General features: G+C 51.4%; 3 protein-coding genes across 3 annotated transcripts; 2 read left to right on the forward strand and 1 right to left on the reverse strand.

Moving 5' to 3' along the window:
- Window positions 1-1,389: 1,389 nt before the first annotated feature.
- Window positions 1,390-2,754, forward strand: wbpA_1 (UDP-N-acetyl-D-glucosamine 6-dehydrogenase; the record flags this gene model as incomplete). The annotated part of the gene is made up of 1 exon (XM_014693339.2): window positions 1,390-2,754. The coding sequence occupies one exon, from the start codon at window positions 1,390-1,392 to the stop codon at window positions 2,752-2,754; it is 1,365 nt and encodes a 454-aa protein (XP_014548825.2).
- A 1,082-nt stretch (window positions 2,755-3,836) lies between these two features.
- Window positions 3,837-4,601, forward strand: G6M90_00g017060 (uncharacterized protein; the record flags this gene model as incomplete). The annotated part of the gene is made up of 2 exons (XM_014693338.1): window positions 3,837-4,253; window positions 4,311-4,601. The coding sequence occupies 2 exons, from the start codon at window positions 3,837-3,839 to the stop codon at window positions 4,599-4,601; spliced, it is 708 nt and encodes a 235-aa protein (XP_014548824.1).
- A 739-nt stretch (window positions 4,602-5,340) lies between these two features.
- Window positions 5,341-13,792, reverse strand: gloL_0 (Highly reducing polyketide synthase gloL; the record flags this gene model as incomplete). Its single annotated transcript, XM_066129793.1, has 16 exons — window positions 5,341-6,264; window positions 6,319-6,793; window positions 6,852-7,183; window positions 7,235-7,309; window positions 7,376-7,660; window positions 7,720-8,598; window positions 8,664-8,695; window positions 8,757-8,853; window positions 8,911-11,078; window positions 11,130-11,585; window positions 11,648-12,038; window positions 12,100-12,282; window positions 12,344-12,456; window positions 12,518-12,641; window positions 12,696-13,209; window positions 13,299-13,792. 16 exons carry the CDS (start codon window positions 13,790-13,792, stop codon window positions 5,341-5,343), a joined length of 7,542 nt encoding a protein of 2,513 aa, XP_065985775.1.
- Window positions 13,793-18,569: the final 4,777 nt, after the last annotated feature.

Raw genomic sequence — 18,569 nt, forward strand, 5'->3', positions numbered from 1 at the left:
TCCATGACATGACATGGAGTAAGGGATGTGAGTCTATTACGACAGTGGTTCTGGCTTCTGGTTCCGGTAGGTACACGCTTGTTATAGAAGCACTCTTTCGTGCCACAAGCCATTTCTAATATTAAACTGATCTCCAATAATTAACGTTTGGCGATATTGACGCGTGTTTATTCTTGGCGCAGAAGTGTCAGGGTTGTGGATGGACAGGTATCAATAGACGACACATATGACACCCAGCTCAGCTGTTTCAGCAAATGAACATGAAATATTTGGCCTACGTGGTTTCACAGCTCACAGTTGCTTCAATATATTGCCAAAACATCCTGAATATAGCTTTTTTCAGGTGGATCTTCAGACAGGAGGGGCGGAAATACACCTCCTTGCAACCAGTAGCCAATGTATGGAATATCTCATTTTGGGCACGAACCAGCAGTGTACACCCGAGCTCCGGGTAATAGAATAGGGTTATTTCCTTTCCGGGATAAGCGCACCGACATGGCCACGCGGAACTGGCTGTATGTCTGGGGCTGGCCGAGACAACTCACCATCCGATGATGCTACCAGTTACGTAGTTTACCTGGATGCAGCTCGGACAAGACGAGATGGAAAGTCCCCGCCAATGACCAGTGAAACTTTCAAATAGCTGAAGTTGTATGACCAACTATTCTGTGTTCCCTCTTCTTCCATCCCGATCATGCTGTGATAGGCAACACTCGTATGAGACTCTCGCAGGTCAGCAGTGGCACATCAGGTGGGCGTTCCTTGCAATTCGCTGTATTGCATGGGAAGAAATAAACCCGAGGGAGGAAACGCGAATTTCTATTATTAAACCCACGGGAAATACAATTTATACGAGCCATCCATGCATTACACAACATGGTTTGCGGGGGGTCAGTAGAACTTATGCATATCCTGTTTGTCCGAACGTGGGACACCATCGGAACAGCGCCGATTGACTCATATTTCAAGCCCTCCCGGCTGGTCGTACTTGGTTACTGCATAAAATGTTGAACTCAATGTGAACGGCAAGACTCTGTGTCCTGGATCCGGAATGCCACCAACTTTTCAGCCCCAGCCCAAGGTGAAGCGAAGCCACCCTGCAGCATTGTTCGTAATCTTCAAGCTTGAAAGGTCGTTGATGCTGTGATTGCCCTGTTTACTCAAGCCATGTAACATTTTCTGGCGTGCTTTTGACAAAGCAAACGAGGACAGCTTAGATGTTTCTGTGCGAGTCATAAAGTGAATATGACGCGGCACCAACAATCAAGTCCCTCCACGTCTCTATTCACCTCGAGATGAAAGAAATAGATATAACATGTAGATACATGTCGAACTTGAGTATGGAGCTTCACAACCATTGTGACAGTGAGCCAACCCGCTACTCCGATCATGATGAAAAATCCGCTCAGTGCACCCTTCGAGCTTGAAAGCTCTTCTTTTCAGACTCCGGCAGCTGTTGTATCCGACGAATGCGCCACTGCATTTGACCTTGACAATCGCATTCACTATGATCTGACGCCTCCTGGTGAAAAGGCCGAATTCGAGCAAGAGGTGTTGCCAGTCACGGATCCCATCTCCGTCACAACGCAACCTCTAGTAGCCATCATCGGTGTCGGCTACGTTGGACAACACCTTGCTCAAGTCTTTTCAAGAGCGTACAATGTTCTCGGATACGACATTTCCGAATTCAGAATCCATCATCTCAAGAAAACCTTTGAGAGCAACGACAGAGTGAGCTTTTCATCATCGCCATCAGCAATGAGCCAGGCCACACATTTCCTCATATCAGTGCCAACGCTCCTGCTACCAGACAAGCGCATCGACTCGTCGTTTCTCCGCAACGCACTGTCCACAGTCGCCCAGATCGCGCGGCCAGGATCAACAGTCATCATCGAGAGTTCCGTCGCCGTCGGCATGACGCGCGAATATCTCGGACCGCTCGCGAGGAACAGGGGCCTCTTTGCAGGCATGTCGCCCGAGAGAGTTGACCCCGGCCGGACAGAGCCTCCCGCACACGCCATACCCAAGATCATCTCCGGCCTGGACGACGAGGTCCCGGGCTCGCTGGCCGCCATACACGAGCTCTACTCCAGGGTCTTTGACCAGGTGACTCCCGTGTCGAGCCCAGAGGTGGCCGAGATGACGAAGCTGTACGAGAACTGCCAGCGAATGGTGTGCATTGCCTACGCAAATGAAATGGCGGATGCTTGCGTCTCGCACGGCATCGACCCGTTTGAAGTGTGCGGTGCGGCTGCGACCAAGCCCTTTGGCTATATTACTCTTATGCCTGGCCTTGGGGTAGGAGGCCATTGTATCCCCGTCAATCCCTACTACCTGTTTTCCAATAACAGCTTCCCCATTCTACGGGCGGCGTGTGAGAAAATGACGCGCCGGCCGGGGGAAATTGCAGAGCGGGTGGTGACGAGGCTGTGTAGACGGCTGCCCTTTTGTCGGCCGCGCATCTTGGTGGTTGGTATGGGTTTCAAGCCAGGACAGGCTCATCTGATAAACTCCCCTGGGTTGGAGTTGGCAAAGAGCTTGGTCCTGGCGGACAAGGTCGAAGTCAGTTGGGTCGATCCTCTTGTTTCTCAAGAGTCCATCCCTCAGATTCCCAGGTTCGACGAAAGGGACTGGTCCGTTGCTTCATTGGAGGCGAGCTTTGAGTTGATAATAGTTGCCTTCAGGCAGAGTGGTCTGAATTTTGAGCTGCTGGGACAGCTGCGAAATGTCGAGGTCGACATGTGGTGTCGGTGAGGGAAGAAGTCAACCGGTTTTGCTGGCAAGACGCGGTGTAAAGCGCCCTGGCTGGGTCTAGAGGTTTCTTCCGTTGAACATGGCTAGTCGTAGCAATATAATCCATGCGGCAGCTCTTAGTATCTGGGTCTCTTCTCATTGCAGCTTCAATTCTCAAACAGTTCATGGGATAGTTGGCACTGCCAATGCGACAACCACGCGCACCACTCTAGTTGCCCTCGCCACTGTATCGCAAAATGCTTCCGGACGCCGGCCAAGGGAATAGTTGACTTAATATCAGTTGCCATAGGAAGCCATCAGAAGGCACCGCCACGAGCGACCACACCCGCAAGCTGTCAACTCTCTCGAGAAGTGTGGCGGAACAATAGAACTCGATGTGCAGACATTGGGGGTATGACGAAAGCTGTGATAGAAACAGCTCGATCATCGCTGACTTCTTGGACATGAGCACAGGATGTGCATCTGCGAAGTACATAGACGCCGTTCTTCCCACCGAATCGGGTGGAAATTGCCGCCGCTGTTCGGGGCTTAACAAGCACTTCAGCTTAAATGTTATCTGGCGCAGCCATTCAGCGCTGTGTCAAGTTCAGCTCATCTGTGCTAATTGAAAAGCACGGGAAGCCTTGTCCGATGAACTACTGACGTCATATTTCTTACAAGGTGTTGCTGACGGCATTTTCTCCAGCATGACAAGTCACACAAGTTGGCTTCGCGGAGCCTTGCTCGATGATGCGGCGCTGATGAGTGCCAATCAACATGCTATTGACCCCGTGGCCATTCTTTCAGGACCTCCATCCAGTCAGGAATATTTGGTACAAAGGATGTCTGTTATTTTCGTATTGTCAAACACGGCATCTGTCACACGGTCAGGCCACAACAAAGGCGCTGGGTCAACAACGGTTACATAATTGACAACAAAGAAGGCATCATGAGACTAAGAGATGCCGCAGGCCTCCGACGCTCAGCGACTTCATGTACTTATAGAGACCTCTGGTCCCTCATGGTCCCTTGGAAAACTAAGTTGTGTTCCAAGCCCGATTACCCGGTCCTTGTCGCAGCATCAATTCTTCAACGCCGCCAGGATGTCACCTCCCACCAACGCAGAACTAAATAAAAAGCGCGAAGAGAATTGTCTTCAAATTACTACCGATATGAAATACTACAGAGTCGGACAGACTTGGATCAAGCGAAGTCTACGACCCAGTGAATGGCAGAAGGAGGACGGCTATATGCCCATACCGCTATTTAGCCTTGAGCGTGTTTTAAATGAAGGCGCTTGCCTTCGCCATCTTGCAGATAAAACCAACATCCCAATACCTAAGCTCCATGCTTGCTTTGAAGACGACGGTGCCGCGTACCTCATTACAGAGTACGTTGAAGGAGTTGCTATGAGCTGGCTTGATGAAGAGCAGCGGGAGGTGGTTGCCAAAGAGCTCTGCATTCATATGAAGGCCCTAAGCAATTTGACACATCATATCTGGGGCGGTCCTAGCGGTTTGGTGAGAACTCTCCTAGTAGCCTAATTGCTACATATGTAATAATTAACGGGCAAATAGGTTATGCCTCCATACCGCATCATGCAATACTCTGATGGTAGGCCCTGGAAAATGAAGCCGCGGAGAGAAAATAATCTCGTCTTTTGTCACAATGATCTTTCCACAAATAATGTCATTGTTGCTCCTAGGACTCTTAAGATTAACGCCATTATCAACTGGGAGTACGCTGGCTACTATCCGCAACGATTTGAGTCTGCATTTTTCCAGAGACTAGGTCCATCTATTGCATTGAAAGGGGAGGTTGATGATACGGAGTGGTTGCATAAGATCCTGTCTGAGGAGAGGATATAAATGGCATCATGTTATATGTTGTGCAGGCGGGAACCTAGGAGATCGGAACATGCCACATTTGGAACCCCAATTCATCGTGTTGGCCCTGTACAACAAGGACGAGCTTTGAGATTCAACTTGCCACCTCTGCCCAGCTCTGCGGGGGAAACAGCGCCTCCCAGAGTATATACAGAACCTGAGATGGTTAAAACAGGCATCGAGATTGTACGTCGTGCCTATGTTTTTCGCAATGCCTAGGTACATTGTGTGAACGGGAAGAACCTACTATTGTCCGGTATTATATAACTATATAATATTGGGTTATAGGGATATAAGTCCCGAACCAACATGTCCGGGTTTTATATGCGGTTTTCTATTAACACTATTCATTGCAAATAGTACGGTTATAATATTAGACAGGGAACTAACTTTAAATTTAAATAGGGGTTCCCCATGGGAGTTAATACTGTTCCATTTACATTTTCGTAACAAAACAGAGAATTTGGCCCAAGATTGTTAGAGAACACATACTCTGTACATCAAGTAGCGTTAGTGCTGAGCAACGTTCACGAGATGGCTCACAATGCAATGCAATTGGATATATAACTCCATGTGCCCCTTGCTGAGCGTTGAGCAGTCAGACTTTTGGTACTCCGTTCTATTATGTGGCGGAGTCATGATACACGGATACACGGAAAGACTCGCAGCATCTATTAAATTATACGCTTTACTCATTAGTAGTATACGTAAAAAGAGATTGTCAAGATGATGCCTTGTTTGCAGCATCTGATGGCAGATCTGACCCCTTGTTGTACTTTTTCCTTAGACCTGTAACTAACAACTTACCCAGTCCCTCAATGCTGCCCGCCTTCACAATCTCGGAAGCAGTTATCTCTAATCCGATCGTCCTCCGCCACCAGTTACGGATCTCAATACTCACGAGCGAATCTACACCAATAGATTCAAGTGGTGCGTGGATGTCCATTTCATTCTCTGACAGCGACAGATACTCAAAAAGTGTGCTGCCAATGGCCAAAGAGAGTCGATCTAGGGTGCCCGGGGTGTCGAGCACCGATGGATCAGCTTCAACTTGGTCAAGGACTTCGCGCAACATTGCTTCTTTTTTCACTTCTCTTTGATCTTCATCGACGGCGAGGTTGACATATTCGCCAAAACGCACATCAGACTTGAATAACTGTAGGTTTACAGGAATTGAGGATGCGCGGGCAGAGGCGAGCCCGATGGCGATCTGAGGCTTCCAAGTAAACCCACCAACAGGCCTGGGCAATACTGTCAGTGACGTAGGGGCAGACGTGTGCAGTGCGATTTCTATAGCCTCCATCACATGGTCTTGCTGAAGAAGAAACAAGCCCAACGAGTTGAAATGGCTGATTTTGTTGGACTTGACAGCGAGGGCGCCGATGCCGTCGACTCCGCCGAGATCGATGACTGAGCAAGGGAGCCCCAGCCCGTGGCGGTAGTGACAGTATGAGTCGAGGAATGTATTTGCCGAGGCGTAGCTTCCTTGGTCAGGATGCCCGAGTAGACCTGCAATGGAGCTGAACAAGATGAAGAATTTAAGCTTGGTGTTGATAAGAGCGCGGTGCAGGTTCCAGGTTCCCTTGACCTTGGGATTCTGTACGGCTTTCCAGTCCTGGTATGTCGTTTCTATCAAGGCACAGTCCTATGAAAAAGATTAGCTGTCAGCTGCACAACTGTTTGACTCATGAAAACACACCCTCAACACCATAGAAAGCTGCATGACGCCTCCAATCGGTGATGGCGACGCGCTGATGGCCCTCTCGACATCCTGCATCTCTGAGACATCTCCTGCTATGGCCGTAATTCTACACCCTTGCGACTCCAATTCCTTTATGAATGCCGCATGCTGATTGCTACCAGCAGAGGGAGATAGAAAGCAGAGGCTTTTGGCCCCCTTCTCTATCATCCACCGGGCCACCTCTCTGCCGAGTCCTCCAAGACCGCCGACCAGGAGATATGTGGGCTTGTCGGAAAACAGTTTTGACTTGTCCGAGGTTTTGGCTGGTATTTTCGACCCGTTTTCCGGAATGGCTATGACCAACTTGCCCATGTGGTGACCCTTTTTCATGAGCTTGAACGCTTCAGAAATCTGGTCCGGCCCAAAGGTTTGAACAGGCTCGATGGGCTTTAGATGTTGCTTGTATCTCAGGTTGAAGCATTGGCCCATCAACCTGCCATAGGGCGTGAGCTAGCTGATATAAGTCGTAGGCTGAGAAAAAGGTGACTTACTCGGTAACTTGCTCCTCGTCCATGGCAGAGAGATCGATGCCACAGTATGCTCGGTTGCCTTGAAACATGTCCATGGCGAGTCTCCCATGCTCCAGTATATCTCGCTTTCCGATTTCGAGCATCTTGCCGTGTTTTGCAACACAACACCACGAGGCTTGGAGGAGATCACCTGCCAATGAGTTGAGTACCAGATCAACTCCTCTGCCGTCGGTTATTCCCATGACGCCGTCGAGGAAACGGTCGCTCCGCGAGTCAAAAATGTGTTCACGGGGAATTTGATGCGTTTCCATGAGAAACTGAACCTTCTCTTCTGTCCCGGCGGTGACATAAACCTAGGAAAAAATTAGGCAAGCACACAGTTACACCTTGAGAAGGATACTGACCTCGGCGCCGATAGCTCGGCACATGTAGATGGCGGCCTGGCCTACACCACCGGCCGCGGAATGGATTAAAATGGACTAACGTGTGTCAGGTACCGTATCTAAAGGCCATTATGAGTTCTCTGCCGCCGCCCATTGTCTCACCTGTCCTTTTCGCAGGCGGCCAATGTTGACAATTGCATGTACTACCGTTGCGTACACGACTGGCAACGTGGCAGCTTGCTCGAGCGTCATGTCATCTGGGATCTGTATGATGAGCTTTGAAGGAAAGCATTTCCGCGTTCTTATCAGACCCGAGCCCATGGCACAAACGCGGTCGCCGACATTGACAGTATCGACGGCTGATCCTTTGCGAGTAACCACGCCGCTACATTCCAAACCGAGAGAATCTTTCTGGCCGTGAAGAATACCCATGGTTGTAAGAAGATCCTGCAAAGCAAAGGTCGTGTCAGCCAAATCATAGTAAGCAGGATATTGCAGCTACAAACCTTGAAATTCAACCCAACAAAACGAATATCCACCTCTACCTCGTCGGGTGCCAGGTCCAAATGTTCTGTATGTGTTACCCAGTGGAGCGTATCGACCGATCCGAGTTGCCCAATGACTAGCTGCTTGGCAACGTCGTCGCCGGATAGCTGTTGGAGCTCGTTCTCCGTCGATTCCAAGTGGAATCGAGGAACGTATACAACACCATCGCGCCGAACGGCATACTCGGCATCTACGCCCCGATCCATCGGTCCTCGCTGGCAGAACTTGCGAGAAAGCGCAAAGACGGAATCTAAAGCAGTGTCATCCAAGTCTTCAATCTCGGCTGTCCAGCAGTCCAGCCCAACTTCAGTGCGGGCGCATCGCATCAGTCCCGTGGTGGCGCCATAGCCGGGTGTTTCGCAGGCAAACTGTGCCGGTCGAGTCAACCAGAGAATTCCCCGTTTGTGGCGGGCAAGAAGCTTCATCATGTGTCCATAGTCGGCTTCTGAAATGTCGTCCATGAACGAGCTGCCCTCCAGCTCTATAGTGGAAATGATGTCACAGCCAGTAGACTCTGCCTTTGTGTCGTTCTCTTCAGAGCCCAACTGCACCCACTGCACTTGGTGACCCAGAAGGTGAAGCTTCTCGGCCAGTTTACAAGCAAATTCATGCCGAACCTGCCTGTAGAGAAACGTCAACCCCAGCGGTTCTTTCACCTCGGCGAGTGCAGTGCTGGTCATGTGAGCGGTGATGGAGTAAGGGTGCTCATCGTCGAGCTTGACAATATCTGTGCCGCTGAACCCGGCAGAAAGGAGCTCCGTATTCCATCGTTGGACGGAAACTAGGGGCCCTGCCTCGCGACTGTCTTCTTTCTCTGCCCACCATCCCGGTAGAAGGCCCTATCACGCGGAACGGGAGTCGTTAGTGCAAAGGCATGAAGGAATATAGAGATGGATGAACATGCCGTGAGGAAAGGGATGCATCGCCAGTTGGGAGCTGTAATAGAATTCAGTTAGAATGCGTCGCCAAAGAAAGAGCGATAGTCATGTATTCTCACGCGCTACCAGTTCCTGGAGGATTAGCCGTCCTCCGGGCTTCAACAGTGATCGGACATTGAGCAATGATTTATGAAGATTAGATGTCACATGCAATACCTGTAAGCCATGTCAGTGATACCAGGGCCTCTTTGTTTTCAACATCGTCTGTCCTACGTTGGAAGCAACAATAAGGTCGAATGATTGCAACTCAAAGCCCTGCGCAGCTGGATCGCTTTCAATATCAAGCACTTGGTACGCGACACCGTCCCATTTGGCAAATTTATCCCTGGCAGAGACAAAAAACCCGCTGGAAATGTCAGTAAAGACGTATTTGGAGTATACTCGCCTCCCATCCTCGGCCACTAGACCTTGCAACATGGCCTCCGTGGTCGCTCCTGTCCCCGCGCCAATCTCGAGAACAGACAGAGTCGGCTTGGAATGAGTGCACAGTCTGAGGAAATCCCTGGGCGAGACCAGACTCTGGCCATTGACGTAAAAGCTCTCCAGCCCCTTGTCATCCAGGCATATTTGCAAGGGCTTGATGCTTCCCGTGAAAATCGCCGCAATGTTCTCACTCGTGGCGAGCCTGACATACATATTTGCCAAGGCAAGACTGGTTTCATCGTCGTCGTCTTGTACTTGTCTCCGCAGGGAGTCGAGCATCTCTATTCTCGTCTTGGACGAGAGGGAAAATAAACTTGCAAGTTCCTCGTCTTGGGTGTACTTGTTCTTCTCCTCCCTCAACCAAGCGATATACTTTGGGAGGTCGCCTGGCGTTGTTGCGGCGTCAATTCCGAGCGAGTCCAGCTCGTGGAGCATTTGAACGACAACAACTGCGGTAGCATGGTCCAGCGTCTTGTTCACCTTCCTGCTGTTGCCATTTGTTCTCGCGAAGTCGATTTTGTCGTACAAGTCCAGATCCGGTAGCCACTCCACGTGCGCCGCATGAAGGGGCTCCTGTTTCTGCAGACCGCCGTTATTGAACGGCAGAAACCTGCCGTCTCGAATTTCCAAAGCGGTTTTCCCCGTGTCTTCTGACATGGCCAAGATGCTTGCCGTGTTGTTGTCCGTGTCCGTGACTGCGTCAAGCACAAGCTCCGGCCCGCCAGGGCACACCATGATGTGCTTCAGTTCCACGGGTACAGCTAGTATGTCGAGACGTCTCCCGATACCTTGGCAGGCAGCTAAAGCGCTTAGTTGAAGAGCCAAGTCGATCGTGGTCGGATGCAACGCGTAAAAGGCTTCGTTCTTGTTCGTTGTGTCAGTCACAGCACCCACAGCGTGCTGCCTATCGGTGTCGGCTGTAAGCTCTCGCAGTCGCCGAAAATGCGGCCCATAACAGAAACCGAGGTATTGGAGCCGGTTATAAAAGCAGTCCTCATTCACCTGGCGCTGCAGGGGTGCCGTCGTTGTTTGTTTGCTGTTGCCGTTTCCGCCCTCGCTCCTGGCCTTGCCGCGGGCGACGCAGTGCTCAACCCATGTATCGGCGCACAAGGAGCAAATGGACAACTCGTACCAGGTAGACGAGTTACTCAATCCAGAGAGTCTAAATGGACGCATGGTTGTCATTATTTCCACCGGCTCTGCCTCCGGCACTATCAAGGCCGCCTTGACAAGGACATCTTCGAGGATGTACGCTTCCGAGCCCAGGAGCTGCCGTATGGCCTCGCCCATCATTGCGACATAGCCAGCCGCCGGGAACACAATGTCTGAATTCAGCATGTGGTCCTTGAGCCACGGGATGTCGTAGTGGCGGAACACGTTTCTCCATGTTGCGTCGAATTCGGACGGCGTCGTGCAACGTATACCCAGCAGCTCGTGATGAGCAAACTGCCGCATTCTCCAGTGCTTGGAAAGACGACTCTCTGTCCACGTATATCGTTTGTGGTCCCAAGAGTAGCGTGGCAAATCTGCCACCACAGAACCGCCAGGGTTTAGAAAGGAAAAGTCAATATCATGGCCCATTGTATACAGCCGGCCTAGCGTGGTGAGAACGGCATCGTGTGCGGGTTTGTCTCTGACAAGCGTACCAAGATAAGTGACGGATGGCTGCGGAGACTTGGATTCGATGATTTGGCGTACAGGCCCTTGGAGAGCCGGATGTGGCCCGATTTCCACCATGGCGGTTATCTCGGGCAGGTCGTCGAGGAGTTGGCGTGTCGCAGAAAAGAAGAGTACTGGAGACACCATGTTGTCTTTCCAATACAATGGACCAAGCCCCATTTTGGGATCGGCAAGCTTGCCATACAGGGAGGAGTAGAATGGACACTTCCAAGCTTTGGTGCCAGTATGGTATGGTTTCATCATCTCCTCATATTTGGTGGCGACTGGGCTCATCTGGGCTGTGACTTTGTTAGTTTGCGCCTCTGACCAGATTCATCAGCTATTCTTACGGGAATGATACGCAACCTGGACTTTGAGCTTTCGCATAAACGTGTCCTTGTTTACGGCCTCTATATTCTCCATAGTCTTGCATACGGCTTCAGAATTGCCCGATATGCTCACACTCTTGGGGCTGTTCTCGCACGCAATTTGCGCACCATCTACGAGATGAGCCGTCACATGGTCCCGTCCCAGCCCAATGGCAGCCATGCTCCCATCGGATTGTAGTTTGGTGGTTACGAGGCCGCGAAAGTAAGAGCACAGAATGGCCTCAGAATAGTCGATTGCTCCGGCTGCGTAAGCAGCGGCGATCTCGCCACTCGAGTGCCCGACAACAGCACTTGGCTTGATGCCACATTTTCTCAGGAAATTCACCAAGGCAACCTGGATGGCGGTACAAAGAGGCTGCGCAAGTTCAGCAATGTGACAGGACAGTGTTTCTGCTTCATCGTCACGGCATAAAACATCTATTGCACGTCAGCTTCGTCAGTCTTGAACACGTCTAAACATGTAATTGGAGCAAATTTACCTTCCAATGTCCATTTCGGTGCCGTAGGTAACGATTGCAAAACCTTGTCCATATTTCGTATGTCCTCGCGGAACGTCGCTGAGGAGTGAACGAGTTCCCTTCCCATGCCCGACCACTGCGCGCCTTGGCCGGTAAAGACAAAGGCAACCTTGGTCTCCTTTTCTTTTCCTGTGATAATCTTTTTTCCGACGCTGAATTGCAGTGCCTGATGAATGTCGTTGTGGTGAATAGCAAACGCTCGATGAGACATGTGTGCTGTCCGCATCCCAAGAGTGTAGGCGATATCATTTATTGCAGGCGGCGAGTTTGTCATGTAAGCCTCAAACGCCGCAATTCGTCTCTTGATGGACTCTTCACTACGCGCAGAAAGGACAACGATGCGCGGGAACTCCTAGAAATCGTTGACATCTGACACAGACAATATGCATGGGATGCAATCTCCTGCAACGTACCTCTGGGACAGTAGAGTCGCAGTCAGAGCTTTGGGAAGAGACGCTGGCAGGTAGGCTAAGGCTCAAAAAATTTTCGTCCGAGTGCGAGAGCCCATGTTCGAGGCTATCGCTGTCTGAGCTGCTGTACCGTTGACGGGCAGCGCCGCAGTAGGCCGCAAATGAAGCAGCAGAGTCGAGAATAACCTGAAAGAGGTTCAACAACTCAGCAGCAAGACTCGTGAATTCTTTGGAACGAATGACTTACATGCCCGTTGGCACCGCCAAATCCGAAGGAATTGATGCTGATTCTCTGGCACCGGCCCTCCGGCCAAGGAACAGGCTCTCCCGGCACTTGAAGATTGTACTCTTCAAAAGGAACTGTTTTGTCACAATGTTAAAAGGCAACGAATGACAAGGTACTGGTGTATTCCCAACTTACTTCTTGGGTTTGGTGTGACGAAATTGACATTAGGTGGTATCGTCTTATTCTCCAGTGCCAGGACACATTTGATGACGCTTGTCAGGGCTGCTGCTCCCTCTCCATGGCCCAAGTTTGGCTTGACCTACAATGAAGGCTGTCAGAAGGCATAATCTCTCATGAATCTTACTTTACTCACAGAGCCGATGTAGGTCCCCCGGGTACCAAAAGCCTTTCCCACGGCCGTCGTTTCTATTGGATCACCCTTCATGGTACCCGTGCCATGGCATTCCACAAATGGTGTCTTGGAGAGATCGTCGATACCTGCCGATTGATAGGCTCGTAATATCAAGGAATGTTGGGCCTCGGCGCTGGGCGTGCCCACATGCTGTGTTTTGCCGTCCGAGTTGACGGCCGTGGAGCGAATAACAGCTCGAATCGGGTCACCATCCCGGATAGCCGCTTCCAGGGGCTTGAGTAGTATAGCATTAACTGCTTCTGCGCGTGCAAAGCCGTCTGCGAGGGTATCGAATATTTTGCATTGACCATCGGGGGCAAGGACACCCTGTGCCGACATGTCCAAGGTCATGGACGGGTCCATGATGAGACTCGAACCCAACACCATCGCCGCCGAGCAGTCGCCGCTGTTGAGAGACTGGCAAGCAATGTGAAGTCCTGAAAGGGAAGACGAACAGGCCGTTCGTATTGTCATGCTAACACATGAAATGAAAGGTTAGTTATTACCCCCAGTCGGTACAACTCGCGGCACTCGTCGACTTGCCTCGGACCCCTGAGGTCATACTGATGGGACAGCATGTTGGATAGCGCATAATCGCCCGCACTCAGCACTCTACATGTGTTGGGCATCAGGTCGTCTCGATGCAGCATATTGTGCCAGTCTTCCCCAAAAACGCCGACAAAGACGCCAGTGTCGGATCCAACAAGCTTGTGCGTCTGGCCCGCGCTCTCCATACACTCCCAGGCAACTTCCAACAGCAGCCTCAATTGAGGATCCAGCAACGTCGCCTCGGCCGGCTTCATGGAGAAGAAGGACGGGTCAATGTTGGAAAGCTCCGTCTGCAGAAAGTAGCCATACTCCGTGGCAAGGAACTGGGTCTGCGTTTTGCCGCCGCTGAAGCCGTCAACATTGTATCGCGTTGCTGGAACCCTACATCTACCGTTCTTCTTGTTTATTAGGAGATCCCAGTACTGGGCGTCTGTTGAGATGCCACTTGGGAGACGAAATCCCATGCCAATAATGGCTACCGGTTTGGCGGAATCTGGCGCTGCGTCCATGTTGCCCAGTGAGATTAGTAGTATCAATTGTGTTCTAGCTAGATGGCTCAAAACTATAAGCAAGGAGTGAAGGCTGCAAATTGAAACCAGATATCCTAGGAGGTTTGAAAAAAAAACATACAATAAAATAAAAAGCAGACTTGGGATGCGTACTACTTATCCTACGGAAGATAGACCGAGGCTGTTTGGGCGACTTATTCCGCGTGCTCATGGCCCCCTACAAGTATGTTATCCTCATCCTATCCCTCATCCCAATACTCCGTACTCATTGCATGGCAAGAGTCAAATGCCATCCTAAACAGCGCTTGCGACATGCATTCGGCGAGCATACCAGCATAGTAGTTCAGATGGACAAACAGGCCGAGACCATCTTAGTTTAATTTTACAGCATGCGGTGTTGACACATACTTGGCAGTACGAGGGGGAAAAGACGCGTCTTGGGACAGGTTCATCGGCGTTGAGGTCTCAGATTCGCGCCGAGTATGTGACAAGGGCTTTACTAAGGGCTTGGAGCAGAAAGGGCTCAATTCAATAATAATCTCGAAGGATCTCTAAGGTCTTGAGTTGCTAAGAGGAATAAAGGGAAGAGTAACCGCTATATATACCTAAAAGGAACGCCTGGGTCTAGGGCTGTTGCCCGGGCATATGTTCTAGCCGTGTAACTAATAAGTCTTGTATCGGTGAAGCCCCTTTGTTAGGCTTCACGATCTGTTGGGCCTTTGCCGTGTAACAATAACAGAGGGCCCGAGATGGTAGATTTTCACATTGCAAAATGTACGCGAAATACATGTAGTAGAATACATGTAAGAAACCGCAACTATTATTAATCTACTTTGGTCACAGCTCAGTAGGTTTCTCGGGATTCCTCCTATTACCAAAGAGTCTGAGATATGCCAAAGCACAAGGCTCATTGCCTCCTCTGTAATAATAAGAATCAACAGTGTAACAGTCCTAGCAAAGTTTATTGACAACTAGGTATATGTAAGGATTCTTTTACACTGACAAGCCCGGCGGAAGGCAAGTCCGCACTGGGATGGAAGGCGGCGGAAGGGGTGCGAGCCGGGAGATGAGCCGGGAGAGGGAGGTATATGGCGAGGCCACCTTGTTGTGGAGGTAAAGGCAGAGAACAAGTGACAGCTCAACTGATTCTTTGACATGTGATTCATGTTCTTGGCCAAGTCGTGGCAAGCCAGTGTCCATGTGACGTAAGTGGACGGGCATGGTTCGCAAGTTGCCTCGCGATCAAGGCGGCGGCAACCAAGTAGACGTTCGCCCAGATATGAGAGACCATTGCTCTCCTACTTCATCATTACGATATCAAAAGAACAAAATGCTCCTTGATACGGCATTCTTGGGCATTCAGGCATTCTTGCCCAGCCTGTCGAGAGCCAGTTGACAAAGACCACGCGGCTCCTGTTCCACAGGCAGACAGATAACGCCGGCAAACTGTACGCCCTCTGCCCACACAACTTCCAAGAAAGTCAAAAAAGGCAACCTTTTTCGACTTTGACAAAGGGCCAGAGAAGCATGTTGCCTGGCGGTCCAGAAGGGGGAACGCCCAGATCCAGCTGCTCATGGGGGAGGCAGACTGGTGGCGAAAATGGGAATGGCAAGCTGCCTCCGGTGTGTAGGCTATAGTCAAGGAAATGATTCGTTTGAAATAGAAATGATCTCAACACCGTCACCGCGTAATTTCTCTGCTGACGATTGACAATTGCTGACCTGACGCAATGTAAGCCGTCTACCCTTGTCAAGCTGCCCAGGCTACCGCTCACAACTCACATTGGGCAATGTACCGCCGCCTGGACACGGCTGCTTGCGGGCTATCCTGCCGCGATGGATCAAGGGCGTGTGCTTAGCAAGCGATGCGTCGTGAAGGCAGTTTTGACATGCGGGGCGAAGTCGAGTCTCGTGGTGTTTTAGCACGCGCGCACACAATTGGAACGGGCAATTCGACTGCTGTACTTGTGTAAACGTGTGGGGAAATAGATTCCAAGCAGGAAATTCGCCTGGCTAACAGGGCAAAAAGGCCGTTTGCTAATTTTCCATTTTTAGGTGGCCGTTTGGGAGCGGCCAAGCGTGAAACCGCTGGGGGACCGGAGAGGCGCGCGACAAGAAGAGGTGGTCGCGGCCGTCCCGAGGAGCTGGTAGCAAATAAGGACGTCTGCGGTGCACAGAGACGGGGTGAGGATGAATTTTGGCGGCTAAAATGTTATTACTTCAGTGCTGTCAAGACTTGGAGCTAAAGTGTCTGCAACCAAGTCTTGCGACCCGGTTTACAGGTCGTCGTATGCCATGTTGAGCGTTGAGCTGGCTACGTGAACTGGGAGATTCCTTCCTCTGATCTGAACATATCGCAAACCCTCTTCTGCGCTGAGATATTATCATTATAACTGCAAAAGAGCGTTACACAGCAAGGTATGGGCGATATTACGGCTGTTGGCTGTCGGTCGATGCTGATTTAGGCCGCTGGCATGGTATGCTTCTTCGTGGTGATGGCGTCAAGGTGGGCTAAGCTCTAGACAGTACGACTTCGGCAACAACGAGGCAAGGACAAGATTGCAAACCGCCAGACTCTCTCTCACCAAAGCCAACATATGCGATGCACGATTGATTGCGCCACTTGATCACCTCCACACAAGCCGTCTTGGTGCTGCAAGTCTGATCTAGCTGCAGACACAATGCGACCAAGGCCAGCACTGCCTCTCCGCTGCAAGGAACACAGGCAATGTCTCGGCCCTGAGTTTTGCAAGCAAATCAGGACTCATTCCCGGCCTGTTCCTTCGCCTACCGCAAAGTCGTCGGGCAGACGGCATGAGTGCAAAATGACCACGGCTAACATCATCCTGTGTGCGTATTTGCGAGTCGGAGGCCTTCGGGAGATGCTAACAATGGCAGTGGGCAACGCGTCACGCAGCCCTAGTGGCTTGTGCTTTGAAATCCTGTCAATGCTGCAAGTCTACGGAGTAGGACTCTGAGAAAGGTAGTACTAATTGATACAAGATGATGGGGGCCGTTTTTTCAACTCCTGTGTTGTGGCGCGCGGTGGCTGAAGGCTGAGAGGAATGCGGATGAAGCCGTCTGACGGACTGATAAGCCAGGACCAGGAGTGGGAGGCAGCCCGATTGTTTGCTGCGATGGCATCGGCCGTCTGGCGGGAAGGTGGTCCGGTGACTGTAACCATTGCGCTCCGTCTATCCCCTCTATTCGGCTTGGAGGATGGCGATAGACCTAGTTGATGGTGAGCACTGAGAAGACTGGAGAGAGAAGTGACGCGCTAACAAAGGGCAACAGGGCGGGGAACGTAGTAGGTCTGGTTGTTTGACTCCAGATTTGCCCACCAGGCAGGTTCCTTGGTTCATCGCCGCAAGGAACCCGCTGTCATTGGCATCGCAACAACCGGCCATGTGCTCCGAGATGGAAGCCAAGAGCTGGATACTGGCCCATCTACATAGGTACTCGGCACATCATCGATGGTTCAAGCGGGGCATTGACGCTTCTTGATGCCGACATGGACGAAGCGTTCGGAAAATCAGGGTTCAAGCAGAAATGTGATTCCAAAATTTGAGCCAGATAATACGACGCAGTGAGCCTCAATGCGTCAGTGGCGGTGAATAAAAAATCCCGTGTGCCTGGAAATGACGTCTCTGGGTGCGTGGACAATGAAAATGCGGCACATCCGTACAGAGACGCAGAAAAGGCAATGACTGCATGGGTCGCCAGCTGCTCGACGCCTCTGTTCGTGGTTCTGCCTTGTGCATGCACGGGTCTCGTGGTCTTGTCGAGACTATCGAGGTCGGATCACTGGCCGGCTGTGCTCATCCTTTTTTCTCTCTCAGGCCTAACCAGGGAAGGAGCGAGGGACTGCGGTTCTGCCCTCCCCTCCTCTCTCCTCTCCTCTCCTCTCCTCTCCAGATGTCAGCTAGTCCTTTTCTCTCACGACTCCATCGCCGCATCTCCAGATCCCAGACTACCAGCCCTTGACCAGGCAGCACTGCCCCCAAGGCTGAAGGCTGATGGCACATGGCATGGGAAGGGCCACACAACCACTCACGCTCAGCGAGCCATCTTTAGTATCCACCATCTCAGCCGATTTGCCGCCATCCTCCCACTGCAAACCCCATCTTATCCTTTGTCCCCAAAGGCCCGCCACGGGAACCAATGGCCCGTTGACTAGTTCGGCGAGCCACTCCGCACTTGGACGACTGAGCCAGGGACACTGAGACACTGCGACAGTCGTGGTGGCGAGAGTCTCAAGCCCCATGACCGAATGCAGACTGCACGGCACTAGAGATGCAGGTCTTCGCTGCATTCTGGCGTAGGACCAATCCCCAGGACAGACGACTATTCCCACGGGCCACATCGCCGTGGACGGACTGCCTCCCCGGCGTGAGTCAACTCGCTGAGCCTCATGATGCTGGAGCCGACCATCGGCTCTGATATGCCGTCTTTTCGTCGACTGGTGTGGTCGTGATGAGGGCCATGTTTGAGGAAGCGCCAGACAAAGGCCGCTCAATTATTTGCGCACCAAGATGGGCTCTAAGCATATTCCTCGTCTCCCCGTATCCTTTGCTCTGCACCACACTGACAGATGGTCTTGTATTCTGGCCAACGTCATGTTCAACTGACGTGCGGCCTCCCAATAGACACGATGGAAGACGGCGCCGCCCCCAAACCAGGCTGTCTATTTTCATCCCCCCAGTCGCCTAGGGCCTCAGCCCTGAGACCCAGGAGTTCGTGTCTGTTTCGAATCCTACAACAAGAACTCGATTGCTGG

This window comes from Metarhizium brunneum, chromosome 1 (assembly GCF_013426205.1).
Source record: "Metarhizium brunneum chromosome 1, complete sequence".
Classification (NCBI taxonomy): domain Eukaryota; kingdom Fungi; phylum Ascomycota; class Sordariomycetes; order Hypocreales; family Clavicipitaceae; genus Metarhizium; species Metarhizium brunneum.